At 44.5% G+C, this 14,084-nt stretch overlaps 1 protein-coding gene across 3 annotated transcripts in view; it reads right to left on the bottom strand.

The window, feature by feature from the left end:
• Positions 1-14,084, bottom strand: part of MATN2 (matrilin 2) — a 152,409-nt gene that overhangs the window by 64,419 nt on the left and 73,906 nt on the right. For all 3 annotated transcript variants that reach the window (XM_082600846.1, XM_082600844.1, XM_082600845.1), the window contains exon 5: positions 8,202-8,324. In XM_082600846.1, the coding sequence (XP_082456972.1) occupies positions 8,202-8,324 (123 nt within the window). The remainder of the gene's footprint in view (positions 1-8,201; positions 8,325-14,084) is intronic.

Consider the following 14,084-nt stretch of genomic DNA (forward strand, 5'->3'; position numbering starts at 1 on the left):
CTTCAAATTCTTTTCTTTTAATTAATTAATTAATTAATTTATGGCTGTGTTGGGTCTTCGTTGCTGCGCGCAGGCTTTCTCTAGTTGAGGTGAGCGGGGCTACTCTTCGTAGCGGTGCGCGGGTTTCTCATTGCGGTGGCTTCTCTTGTTGCAGAGCACAGGCTCTAGGGCATGTGGGCTTCAGCAGTAGTGGCACACGGGCTCAGTTAGTTGTGGCTCGCGGGCTCTAGAGCGCAGGCTCAGTAGTTGTGGTGCACGGGCTTAGTTGCTCCGCGGCATGTGGGATCTTCCCAGACCGGGGCTCAAACCCGTGTCCCCTGCACTAGCAGGTGGATTCTTAACCACTGCGCCACCAGGGAAGCCCGAAGTCTTCAAATTCTTGCTCCAATTTAAAAAAATCAAAATTGAAAACCATAGACAACACATTATGGGTATGATTTACGCAAGAAAGATCTTTTTAAATCATATATTTAAAAAATGAACTTAAAATTAGTAATTTTTGGAAGAGTAATCAAAAGCAATTTTTATTATAAGTACATTTATGTGTTTTAAAGAAAATGTAAATGCTTAAGGTAGGTTTGGAGATGCATTTTGCATGATTCTGCTCTTTAAATGAAATTTTTCATCAATTAGCCAATCTCACAGGATAAGAAGTTTTCTCCTGGACTTTGATTCTCGTGTTGGTTTTGTTTCTAGTGTGCATAGCTCTCTGGGGAACTGAAAGGAAAAGGGGAGATTGGTAAGGCAGGATTCAAGCATTCCTGGGTCCCAAGATCCTGGCCTGTAAAACCTGAAGGTGTCAAACCCCACTTTGATTTGAGGGCCACCCACTGGCTCACTGCCAGACGTCTGGGGACAGCAGAGAAGGGCATTGAGAGACACGGAAGAGCCCACTTCTGGGCACGTGAACCTAAAAGCTTTCTAAGGGTGAGAGAGTTCCAGTCCGTTCAACTCTGACATCCTTTGCTGCGTGTTTTGGGTTCTTTGCATAACTTCCTTGGTTGCCAAATTGTACTTATAAAAAGAGAGGCCAAGTTTAGGGGGTGGATATATGGAGGAGGTGACTTATGTGTGTAACTCAGAGGACTGTTGTTCCAAGTCCTCTCCTACTTCAATGAAATCCTTTCTTGGTCATTTTGCCTGAAAATTCTACTCTCTACAGCCAGAAAGATTAATTCCTTGGTTGTAGTCCTTCGGCCCTCCAGATCACGAAGTGCTGAGATCTCAGGGTCGGAAGCCAGGCTCGGCCTAACATGTGAGAAATCACTCATCTGTCACCTTGTCTTTGGTGCAAGGTAATAAAGCCTAAGATTGACAGTCTCTGATTTACAATCTGGTCAGATTCCAAGGTCTCCTCAGCAGGGATCAGTCTGCAAAGAGGATGGCCTTAGAAGAAACAGGATATTTTACGGAGGAGTGTTTGGGTTTTTAAGTGTGTTGATGACAGAGTAAGAAAAACCAAATTTGTCATTTAGAGAAATGGTAGAAACAACTTACTTGATGAGTATATATAGGACACGCTCACAGAGTCAGACTCACAAAACCTCTCTTACCCAGGGCATGACTGAATTCTTACGTGTAGGAGTTCAAAACTCAGAGAAAGCTTCCTATTGATTTTGATAACAATAAGGAATTATTCTGGGCTAAATTCTGTCTTCCCACCTTAAATTCATTTGTTGAAGTCCCAATCCCCAGTTGGTCAGATGGTAATTGCGTTTGGAGATAGAACCTTTAAAGGGTGATTAGGTTAAAATGAGGCCATTAGGGTGGGTCCTAATCCAATCTGATTGGTATCCTTATGAGAAATGGAAAGTTGGACACACACAGAGGCACCAGGCATGCATGGGCACAGAACAAAGACCACATGCAGAAACAGCAAGCCAAGGAGAGAAACCTCAGAAGAAATCAACCCTGCCGACACCTTGACTTTGGACTTCTAGCCTCCAGAACTGGGAGAAAATAGATTTCTATTGACACTCACTCTGCGGTATTTTGTTATGGCAGCCCTAGCAAACTAAGACAGGGAGAAATCCTTGTACTGGGGGGAGATCATGCTTCAAGCATGAGAAGTAAGCTGAAAATCTGACCTTTCAATACAAAGATTGATCCTCCCATCCCTTGTCACCAACTTAAGTATCAACCATCCCGTTCTCACTGAAGGTGACTGATACAGGAGAATATAGGAGGAAAGTTTTGAGGGCAGCAACAACAGTATGCTAAATTCCCATGTTATGTACCACCGTCATTCTGGGTATGGACCTCAATATGATTTTTCAAATGTTCCATATGTTTGATGCATTATTAAATGCAAGCATTCATAAGAAGACAAAAATTCATAAAGGATACAGAAATTCAGATTCAACTGTTTCTCAGTTGACCATGTATAGCACTGTTCCAAGTGCTTCCCATATATTTTTTTAAAATTTTTATTGGACTGCAGTTGATTTACAATGTTGTGTTAGTTTCAGGTGTACAGCAAAGTGAATCAGTTATACATATACATATAACCACTCTTTTTTAGGTTCTTTTCCCATATAGGTCATTACAGAGTATTGAGGCTTCCCATACATTAACGCATTTCACCCTCACATCTCACCTACCTTGGAGGTAGGTATTGTTTTCCTCAATTTACACATGAAGCCACTGAAACAGAGAGGTCAAGAGACCTATAAAATGTGGATGACAATAGTACCTACCTCAAAGGATTGTTGCAATTATAAGTAAAAGGTTTCAAACAGGTCCTAGGATTTAGTAACATTAAAGAAGTGTAGATCATATTTTTATCACACTGCTGCCCTAATCAGATAAGGTTGAATTTGGGAGTAAAGAGATACCTTAATGCTACTCAGTTGTTCCACAACCGTTTACTGAGCAATTACTATGTGTCAGGCATTGCGCTAAATCCTGGATGGTAATGACAAGCAAATAGCATCTTAAGATGGTAAGACATCTTTTTTTTAAAAATTTTATTTTATTTATATTTTTATACAGAAGGTTCTTATTAGTCATCCATTTTATACACATCAGTGTATACATGTCAATCCCAATCGCCCAATTCATCACCACCACCCCCACCCCCCACCGCTTTCCCCTCTTTGCGTCCATACGTTTGTTCTCTACATCTGTGTCTCAATTTCTGTCCTGCAAACCGGTTAAGATGGTAAGACATCTTTGAAGAAAGGCAGGAAGGAGAAGCCAGGCTTTCAGCTGTGATTACCTCCAGGAAGTGAAATTGAGGAGTAATGTCTTTCAGGTTTTGATTTTATACACATCTGTACTCTAACTTTTTTTTAATAAGCAAACGTTGATTTTGTAATTTAAAAACCAATGAAGTGGAAAAGTTTTTTTAAAAAAAGAAACATGAATACTTGAGGTTGTGATCACTCAATCTCAGTCAATGATTCAAGAAAAACATTTTGCAAGTCTACTCTGTGAAAGATGACAGGTATAGAGATTGGTTTCTGCCCCCCATGGGTTTGAAATCTGCTTGGGCAGATAAGATGCAAACAGGACCAAAGCTACCCCAAAAGACAAGGCAGTCAGTAAACATCAGGAAAGCAAGTTCAGCAAAAAATTTACCCTCAAAGATAGAGCTAAATGGTCTTTGAAAAATGTACAGTTTTGGATGGGAATTAACACAGCTTTAGTGGAAGCCGATGGATTACAAACACCAGGACTCAACTAAAGCAAAACGAGGACTTCCGTTAGTCAGTAATCCACTCGATCACCTGAATGTCGAAACAAATTCAGTTCTAACCAGAGTTCAATGAGCAGGTAGGGAAATGGGACTCTAGCGCTTGAAATTAAAGTTCCACTAACTCAAAAGTGTGGAAATGTTGGCTAAAAGGTCCTGAGTCTGGCTAAGAGGTGAATTTTCTTGCGGTCACAGTCATAATTCTGGGATGAGTCCAAGTACTCCCGTGGGGTCCATTCACCAGTAGCTGGTTATGGTGAATTTCTACCAAACTTCTTTAAATGAAGAGATTAGACTTGCTGTCCCTACTTTCTCCCCCCACCCTAGAAATCTGTCCTTTTACCCCACCCCTCTTGATCATTATCAATGGCCTCCTGGTCATTTTTGTGTCCCTAATGTCTAGCAGAGTGCCTGGTAGAGTCTGGAAATGTCTGCTGAGATGAATCAGTGACTCAACTCAGTGGCTTTTTCTCTAAGTTCTGTTCCATTTGGCCTCGCTGGGGCATGACGTTAATATTGACCTGGCCTAGAAATTCTCTTTCCCATCATATTCCATGACGTCTGGTTCTCTCGCCCACCTCTCCCCAACTCCTCCAGCCCCACCTTAGGCGGTCCCTTCGTGGATATTCTTCCTGCCCCACCTCTCCCTCCTGCTTCCCGCATGTGGCTGCAGCCCAAGGCTCAGGCTTCACTCTCTCCTAAGGCCACACTTCATGGCATCCAGGAGATGATGATGATACTAATACGTGTTATAATCGTAACAACCGCAATAACAACAATTGTCTGACGTGTATTAGGGACTTTACTCGTGATCTTATTTAATCCCACAAACTATGACGTAGGTATTTTTACTCTATGTTATAGATGAGAAAACCAAGGCTCAGAAATAAAAAGACACATGACTAGCAAGTAGCAGAACTGGGATTTGAGCCCAGGTCTCGCTGTACTGAAGGTCCAAAACAAACACGTAAGTGAACACCGGAAACGGAAATTAAAAGTCGGAAGGAAATGGACCGTGCTGCTTCCTGCCTGCACCACTGGTTCCGCCCTCTCCTCGCGGCGTTAGCGCTGCCTCTGCTCCCTCTTGACGTGTCCTTGTAGGTGTCCCATCTCACCTTCAAACCCACTGTGCCTAAAACTCCTCATCATCTTTTCTAAAAATCCCATCACTCTTTCATCACTGTTGCCATCACCCTCAGAGTCATGGAAGCTCAAACCCAGGATTCGACTGTGACTTTTCCTCCCCCTCTTTATTCATCACACCTTCTCTCATTCCTCACCCCTTCCTTCTCTCTTCATTTCTACGGTCGCTACTCAAATCTGGCTCTTGTCACCCCTCACCAGAGGGCTACCTCTGGTAGCCCTAACTGGTCTTTGCAGCCCTCCCTATCTTCCTCCTGGAATCCATCCTGCCCTCTACCACGAGATTAAGTTTCCTAAAATGAGGCTTTGCCTTTATCAGTCCCACTTAAAAACCCTTTAGTGTCTCTTTTTCAGAGATAAAGTCCAGACCCTTTAGCCTGGTTTTCAAAGCCCTGTATACTCTGATTCCACCTGAGGTCTTCAACTTCATCTCCTACTTCTCACCTGCAGGGACTCTCTGCTTCAACAGAGTTTGTCTCCTCAACTGCTGAAGTCAGGTTGGCCTTAACTAGGGTGATCCTATACTTTCGCGTTCAGACTGGAACCCCCTTGAAAGTGAAAGGGAGTGCTCTTGAGAAGTGAGCCAAGAGCCATAAACCGGTGTATCTGTGGGGAGGAAGGTGATCTCCGCGTCTTACTCTTCCGCCGTCTTCCTCCCAATCTCCAACAGCCAGAAACGGGGACCCTCCTGGATTAACTGGGATTATGGTTCCCCATATTCATACCGTTCTCTGCCCATCTACATACAGGCCACTCAGACCAGGGGCTAATGGAATGCTTCCAGGGTCCCTAACAGCCTCTGTTTCTCCTCTAAATGTCCTGCTCTAAGTCTGATACCTGGAGTCTCCACTTTGACAAGTCCCTTCAGATTGATGTCTTCAGGTTCGGCTGCCGGTTTAGCTTTCAGTTTGGTGGCTTCTCACTGTGACCGTCTCTCCTGATCTGCCAGCTCTCGACCTGGCCCTCCCGGCCCGGTCTCAGTCCGCACCTCTACACCGTCACTGCCCTCATGCCTCCCCTTGCCTTAGACATCTGTCCCATTGCTACCCGTCCTTCCTCACCCAGATGTCCCCCACACTAGCCATGCGTCTGTCCCTCTTCTCTGACCTCCTGTGGCCTCTATCACCTCTATCATTTGCTTTGCACTCAGCACAGCCCCGTCGAGCAGCAACTGACATTTTGCAAGTTTGTTCAGTCTCCCTAACCAAAGCAACTGGCCACAAAAGTCCAGGGCCACTTAGTCATCTGACTCCCAGCCTCTAACAGGTCAGGCATTTGGTGGAACAGGATGAGAATAAGAACCTCTAATGCATCAGGCCGGGGTCACACATGGTCTCTCCCAGCTTCCCATTCTTCAGCTTGAACCCCTGCTCTGAGGAAGGCAGACATTCTTACACACTGACAGAGGCAGCAATAGCAACACGCATCTCTGGTAAACACAGCTCACGCCAGCTCCCCGGCAACCACAGCATTTCTTCTCAGGCTTGTTTCTCTTCAGTAAATGTCAAACTCCAGAAGTTTCAGCAAAACCCTTAGAGACTCAAAGGCTGTCTACTACAGAGGACCGTTAGGCAATTATTTGGCAACACCCAGAGACCTGGGCTCCCCACTGCCTTCCAGTTTCCCGAGGGCCAAGGCTGGTCTCCTGCCCCAGCCATGGCCCCTAATGCCCCTGCTCCGCCAGCTCCCCGTCACTCACACAAGCTCTGGGCCCTCCCTGTTCTTTCTCTCACCCTAATTAACCAGACACCCTCAACCTGTATCCTGTAGCTCAGCCTTACTTCCGACTGATTTCCTTCTGACACAACGGCACCCAAAGTTTCTCCCCATTTAACAACCGGTAAGGGAAAAATACATACGTAAAACAAAGTAGAGAGTATGACCTCATTTTGGTAAACATTAACAAAATGTTCAGAAGTAGATATTTATGTGGGGAAAGGTCTGGCAGAAAATACAACAAGCTATTACTAGTGCTTTTCTCGTCTAAGTTCCTCAGTGAAAATAGATTACTTGCATAATAAAAATGAATGAAGAAAAAAAAAAGCTGGTGTTTCCGCATTGGCTTCTTTTTTGCCAGTGTTAATGGATGTGGTACCCTGCTACCTATCACGGTCACCACCCACAGAATAAGGGGGAAAAAACAACGCAGGCTTAGGAGACCAATTCCATTTGTGGACTTTTGATGAGGGCCATTTTCATCTCCATCCGTGTGTAAAAACAAACAAACAAACCCATTTTATTCTCATCATCACCTGCAAAGAACAGGCCCCACCCGCACTTTTGTTTTGTTGCTTTTTCCTTTCCCATCCTCAGCTAAGAATCACAGTGTGCTGGAAAGCGTAAGTTCTATGTGCAAAAAAATCATCATTGACTGTTTGCGGGAAGCAAAACAGAACAGGTCCTCTGAAAACAACAGAATATGGAACAGGACATGTAGGTATTCAGAGTTAGCAAATGAAGGTTCCAGTTCTGATGTCAGTCAAGTTCTTTTCCTTCCTTTCCTTATGGATTTTCTGCCTCATAAGTATCCAGCTCAGTTTACTGAACACCTACTATTTGCCAGGCACTGTTTGTTGGTGGAAAGATAAATGAGGCTGTGCAAGTTTAAAGGGCTTTGCAGACAACCTGGGAGGGGCCACATGCATATTAGGGATTCGCTGGTCTGCCCTGCAGGTGCCGATGAAAACCATTATCCGTCACCGAAGAAATTAGGTGCCATCCCCCCACCTCTCACCGGCCGGCCCTCGCAATGTGGAGTTGCTGCTCAGTGGGAAACCGCTCAGCTGATTGTGAGCCAGTGCCTGTAGTCCTGAGCACTGCCCTTGAGACTTCTTACCCAGGACCAGCGTTTGAGGCTGCTATTTGTTTTCTCTGACCGTGGTGTCTCACTACACACAGCTGGCCTCTCACACCTGGCCGTCACTGGGGCTGTCACTGAGCTGCAGATCCGTACTTAGAAGGAAGGCTGCCTGCCTCTTCGAGGTGCCACTCAGCCACCTTACCCACCACCAACTGGACCTCATGTATAACACGTGAGCTATACCGATGTCAGGCCAGCCCAGACATACCTTCCAAACGGAACGAAAATCCGCCCAGTCCTTTCCGAGGCAATCAGTAACGGACAATTTTATTTACATAGATTATCATAAATATGCCTTTTGCTGAGGACCCAGAATGAGAAAATGCTAACCTCAGCTACAAACGAAGTCTTTAAAGTTCAAATTCTGACTAACAACTAGACCAGAGAACTTGGAGCACTTTGTCGAAACTCAAAGGAGAGTAAATGGATATGTGGGCACCCCCCTCCCTTCTTACTAGCTTCTCTTGGGCTTCCCCATCAAGCAAGGCTGGGTGGGATACTCACCCACACACCGTTTCCCGTCCTCGGCCAGGGTGTAGCCACTGTAGCACTGGCAGACAAAGGAGCCCAGCAGGTTCACGCAGAGCTGCTCGCAGCCATGGTCCTCCGCTGCACACAGGTCCTGGACTGGGGCAAAGCCATACCATTAGAACATGGCTCTCAAGGAGGTGACCCTCGGTGACCCTCGGCCATCAACAAGCAACTCTACAGCACTTGTCAAAATAACCTATAGGGCTTCCCTGGTGGCGCAGTGGTTAAGAATCCACCTGCCAATGCAGGGGACACAGGTTCGAGCCCTGGCCCAGGAAGATCCCACACGCTGCAGAGCAGCTAAGCCTGTGCGCCACAACTACTGAGCCTGCTCTCTAGAGCCCATGAGCCACAACTACTGAAGCCCGCGTGCCTACAGCCCGTCCTCCGCAACAAGAGAAGCCACCGCAATGAGAAGCCCGCGCACCGCAATGAAGAGGAGACCCCGCTCACCACAACCAGAGAAAGCCCACGCAGCAACAAAGACCCAACGCAGCCAAAAATCAATAAGTAAAATAAATAAATTAATTAAAAAGAATAACCTTTAAAAACATTGCAAACATTATAAGATCATAGTGGAAAATTTGGGAAACATAGAAAAAAAACAGAAAAGAAAATTCACCTGTAACCCCCCACCTGCAGTCCTACCATCCAGAGGCCACCGCTATTAACACTCGGGTGTGTTTCTATGTATATAGAAAAACTCATTTTTCAAAGTTGGAATTATTCATCTCTATTAAATGCATTAAATAATTTAAAATTAACATCAATTTGTGGGACTTCCCTGGTGGTCCAGTGGTTAAGACTTGGTGCTCCCAACGCAGGGGACGTGGGTTCGATCCTTGTTCAGGGAACTAGATTCCACATGCCAGAACTAAAAGAGCCCCATGCCACAACTAAAGATCCTGCACAAGGCAATGAAAATCCTGCGTGCCATACCCAAGGCCCAGTGCAGCCAAATAAATAAATTAATTTAAAAAACCCACGAATTTGTATTTTTCCCACCTCAATGAAAGTGTTCTGAAAACATTTGGATGGTTCTTGGACTGAAGTTATCACAAGCAGGTATTTGCGCTTGTCTGCATCAAGTACCATTCCTATTCTTTGAGAACTAAAAGGCTTCGTAATCAGAGTCTCACCAAGGTACACACCGATATACACAGTCTGGTAATCTGGTGCTGTCTTTGACATTTTGCAGAAGCTGAGAGAGAGCACAGTGAAAAGACCTGCTACTCCACCAAAAACATGGCAGGTCTAGAAGAGCCTCTTATTCCCAAGTCTGCATTAGTCTCTTTGGACATCGTTTTCCTCATTCCATTTCTCTGTCAGAAGGACCTTTCAAAGTCCTCTTTGTGCTCTACTCAGTCATCCCATAAATGAGGAAAATGGGAAGCCAAAGGAGGTTAGGTAGAGGTAACACAGATTACTAGGGAGAAATGAATGTATGGCTATTAACAGTTCTATTTTGGTCAAATATTTATTAGTGCTAGGCCCTGGCTATTTACTCAAATGCAATGTAAGAACACACTCACAGCAGTGCATTTACTGCCGTGGAACTAAGAATCTATCAGAGGATGAAACGGTTAAAGGCATTTTCACTCCATCACCGACTCAGTCTCTCCTTTGAAGAAACAGGCTGACATGATGGCATTATTTCTCAGCAAGGAGAACGGCTTGGTTTCATAACTAGCTCTTTGAGTGACTTTACCATTAAAGTTGGAGAAAATCAAAGAGCATTAAAGGGATTGAATATATTAAAAATTGTTTTCCTCTGGTTAAAAGTTACCACGATGACAGCTATGGTAAAAACTTAATACATAGAAAGCTGGATTCATCCCTGAATCCAATGGCTATACTTTAATGTAATCTCCTAGGTCTCTGAGTTTTAATAGTTTATTATGCTTTTAGATAATTATAACATATCAAATTGATAAAAAAGATAAAAGCTGATATATTCATCACCTCTATCAAATGCATTAAATTTTTAAAAAAAATAAAAGCTACATCATAAGATTAAAAAACATTTAGGTCTAAGATTCCACAAATAAGGATTCTGGTTTTAAAATGCTAAAAGAATTATTTTCATTCCCCAATCAATAAAGTAGATGAAAAAATTATAGATGCAAATTCCTCCCTTACCAGTCTATTTCTATCTTATATTTCCAGTTGGGAACTCCAAGTGAGATTTCCCATGGATCCAGATATAAGGAAAATAGCAAGAATCAGAAAAAACTTCAGCTCATGCAAAAATTATGGTGAATAATTAAAGAGTGACAAAATTTACAGTTAGTTACAAGCTTAAGCCAGAGACCTAAGAAAAATCTGAATCATCAGATACTTTTCATTTATTCAGTCAATGAAGCACCTAGTTTATCCCAGGCACTGGGGCTATAGTGGCGAACCAAACAGATAAAGGGGTTCCTGCCGACACACAGCTTGTACTCTAAGGGTTAGTAATGTGAAGTTCTAGGAAGAGAATTTCTGATAAAAACTCAGAAGTGGAATTTATCCAAAGAAAACAAAAACACTAATTCAAAGAGATATATGCACCCCTATGTTCATTGAAGCATTATTTACAATAGCCAAGATATGGCAGCAACCTAAGTGTCCATCAACAGATGAATGGATAAAGAAGATGTGCTACATATAATCAATGAAATGTTACTCAGCCATAAAAAAAGAATGAAATTTTGCCATTTGTGACAACATGGATGAACCTTGAGGGTATTATGCTAAGTGAAATAAGTCAGACAGAGAGAGACAGATACATATGATTTCACTTATATGTGGAATCTAAAAAACAAAACAACTGAACAGCATAACAAAACAGAAATAGACTCATGGATACAGAGAACAAACTGGTGGTTGCCAGAAGGGACGGGTTAAGGATATGAATGAAATAGGTAAAGGGGATTAAGAGGTACAAACTTCCAGCTATAAAATAAATAAGTCACAGGGACGTAATGTACACATAGGGAATATAATCAATAATACTGTAACAACTATGTATGGTGACAGATGGTAACTGGACTTCTTGTGGTGATTATTTCAAAAAGTATATAATGAAAATGTAGGGCTTCCCTGGTGGCGCAGTGGTTGGGGGTCCGCCTGCTGATGCAGGGGACACAGGTTCATGCCCCGGTCCGGGAAGATCCCACGTGCCGCGGAGTGGCTGGGCCCGTGAGCCATGGCCACTGACCCTGCGTGTCCAGAGCCTGTGCTCCGCATCGGGAGAGGCCACAACAGTGAGAGGCCCGCGTACCGCAAAAAAAAAAAAAAAAAAAAGGTAAAAAAAAAAAGTAAAATACTGAATCACTACATTGTACACCTGAAACTAATATTGGATGTAAAGAGTGTTTCTGACTGAGAGAACAGTGAATGCAAAGGTCCTTAGGTAGAACAAACTAGCCCCATTTGAGGACTGGGAAGGCCAGAGTAGCTATCAGATGCATCCTAAATAACTAAAATACAAAATAGAACATGCTAGAAATCCAGAAGAGAGGTGCTGCCAATACAGTGGGAGTTCAGAACGGGGATGGATTACTGCCAGCCAAGGCTGGATCCATCAGAAAAGGCTGGCAGGCCAAGCGGGAGAGAATGGAGAAAGGGAAATGGACCCAGGGCGGAGGGAACAGTAAATGTGCAGAAACAGAGGAAAGCAGGACAGGAATGGTAGCTGAATTCCACTCTGGGAATTCCAAGGGAAGTAGCAGGAGGGAGCATCGGAAGGACAATTGACACCAGATGGCAGAGGGCCTGGAATCAGGCTGCGTGGTCTGAACTGTGCTCAGCAGGCAGTGGGGACCACTCAAGGTCAAAGCCCTAAAAAGGGAGATGGGCCATTTTACCTGAGTTGGGCTTTGGAAGGATAATTCTGGTTGCATCACAGTTTCTTTTAGCTCTGGGAAATATAAAGGACTTCTAGAACAGATAAATGAAAATCACTGCTTTGGGAACAGAGGTAGTTTTCTGAATTCCAAGCCAAAGTAGCTTGGGTTTGCTTGCACGTTGATGGGAAAATCAACCTCTTGACGGGAGGACCTTCAATTGTTCTTCAGAGCTCTTGGCCCCGCCCATCGGCTGTCAGTGCATGTCAGTGCACCCCTGCACTTCTCCCTCCTGGCATGTATCACAATGTTAATCACATAGGCATTTATGTAGTGATGTATTTACTGTGTCTCCCTTGCCAGGCTCCCTAACTGGGAGGAGAGCGTCCCTGCACAAAGTCCTCGTGGCTGGAAAATGACACCCCAGTACACTGGAACAACATACCCCCAAATCCCAAGCCCATCTCTGAAGGTGGGGGGTAGGAGCTTCTCCACCTGGGTCCCCCTTCTCAGCTCCCACAGCTGCTTTGCCTCCTCTCTGTGTCCAGCAGGAATCCTGCCTAGCAGTGGTTACAAAGGGGTGGTGGCAGTTTAAGTAATTTTTTTCTCTTATTTATAATGATCTGTTTTTGAATTTTCTAACAAGAGCTTATACAAAGAGCTTTTATAATAATGAAAAACAATCAATGTTACAAAAGAACCCCTTTGAAAGTAGCATCTTAAAAGCAGTGAGGACTTCCCTGATGGTGCAGTGGTTAAGAATCCGCCTGCCAGTGCCGGGGACACAGGTTCGACCCCCAGTCCGGGAAGATCCCACATGCCGCAGAGCAACTAAGCCTGTGCACCAAAACTACTGAGCCTGCGCTCTAGAGCCCGCGAGCCAAAGTTGAGCCCGCGAGCCACAACTACTGAAGCCTGCGTGCTACAACTACTGAAGCCCGTGCGCCAAGAGCCCGTGCTCTACAACAAGAGAAGCCACTGCAGTGAGAAGCCCGTGCACCGCAACGAAGAGTAGCCCCTGCTCGCCGCAACTAGAGAAAGCCCGTGCGTAGCAAGGAAGACTCAACACAGCCAAAAATTAAAATTAAAAAAATTAAAAATAAAGTGTGTCTTTATAAAATAAAATAAAAGCAGTGAACCAGGATCTTGAAGCAATAAGCATTTTTCCCCCAAGACTTCCCCCCATAAGGTAGGTAGAGAGGCAATGAGATGCTTATGCCTTCCGGAACAGGACAGCCATGAGTCACTACAGGGTCCCATCTACCAGAGCATGACCTCGGCTGCTCATTAAAACCATCTGGGGACCTTTGGAAAATCCTGATGCCCAGCCCAACCCCTTAAATCAGACAGCTGGGGCTGGGATGCAGGCAACACTGTCTGCTAAAGCTCCCAGATAATTCCAGTGTGCAGCCAGGTTGAGAGCCATTGAACCTACAGGATAAAATTCCTCACAATCATCCAAGGGGAAGGGGCCCAGATGCAAGAGTCAGCCTCCCCCTTTATCAACTGAGTCTGCAGGCTCAGATTCTTCTTTTAAGCAAATCTCAGAATTTTTTGCTGTCCTTGGACCCCTCTCCAAGTGGCTAAAAGACCCCGGACACTAAGTGAGGATGCAAAGTGTGGTAGGAACAGGAGTTCCAGAAGAACGATCCCACAAACAGCAGGCCTGCCAGCTGGCCTCAGGCCTTTCATACTGTTTTTAGAACACTGGGGATTTATGGCCACTAGTGATCTGTACTGTCCCAAAGGAAACCATGGAGGATTAATTTAATTAAACAAAGAGTAAGGAATGAATACAGACTAGGTTCTCACAAAACAACTTTGTTGTTTTTCTGGCAGTAGTCGCTTCCATTTGAAACAAATACAGATGTTTTTGGATGATTCCTTATTCTTTAGGAAAACAGGAATTTTTTTTCTCACAGCCTGGGAGGATTTCACTGAAGGGTCATAAAACCTTGGGCGTTGGAGAAGCAGTGGATTCAGAGTTCCCGTTACCCTTCCAAGCCTTCTCTACCCCGTTACCCCCACT

The sequence above is a fragment of the Mesoplodon mirus genome, assembly GCF_964341445.2.
Source record: "Mesoplodon mirus genome assembly, chromosome: 16".
NCBI lineage: Eukaryota > Metazoa > Chordata > Mammalia > Artiodactyla > Ziphiidae > Mesoplodon > Mesoplodon mirus.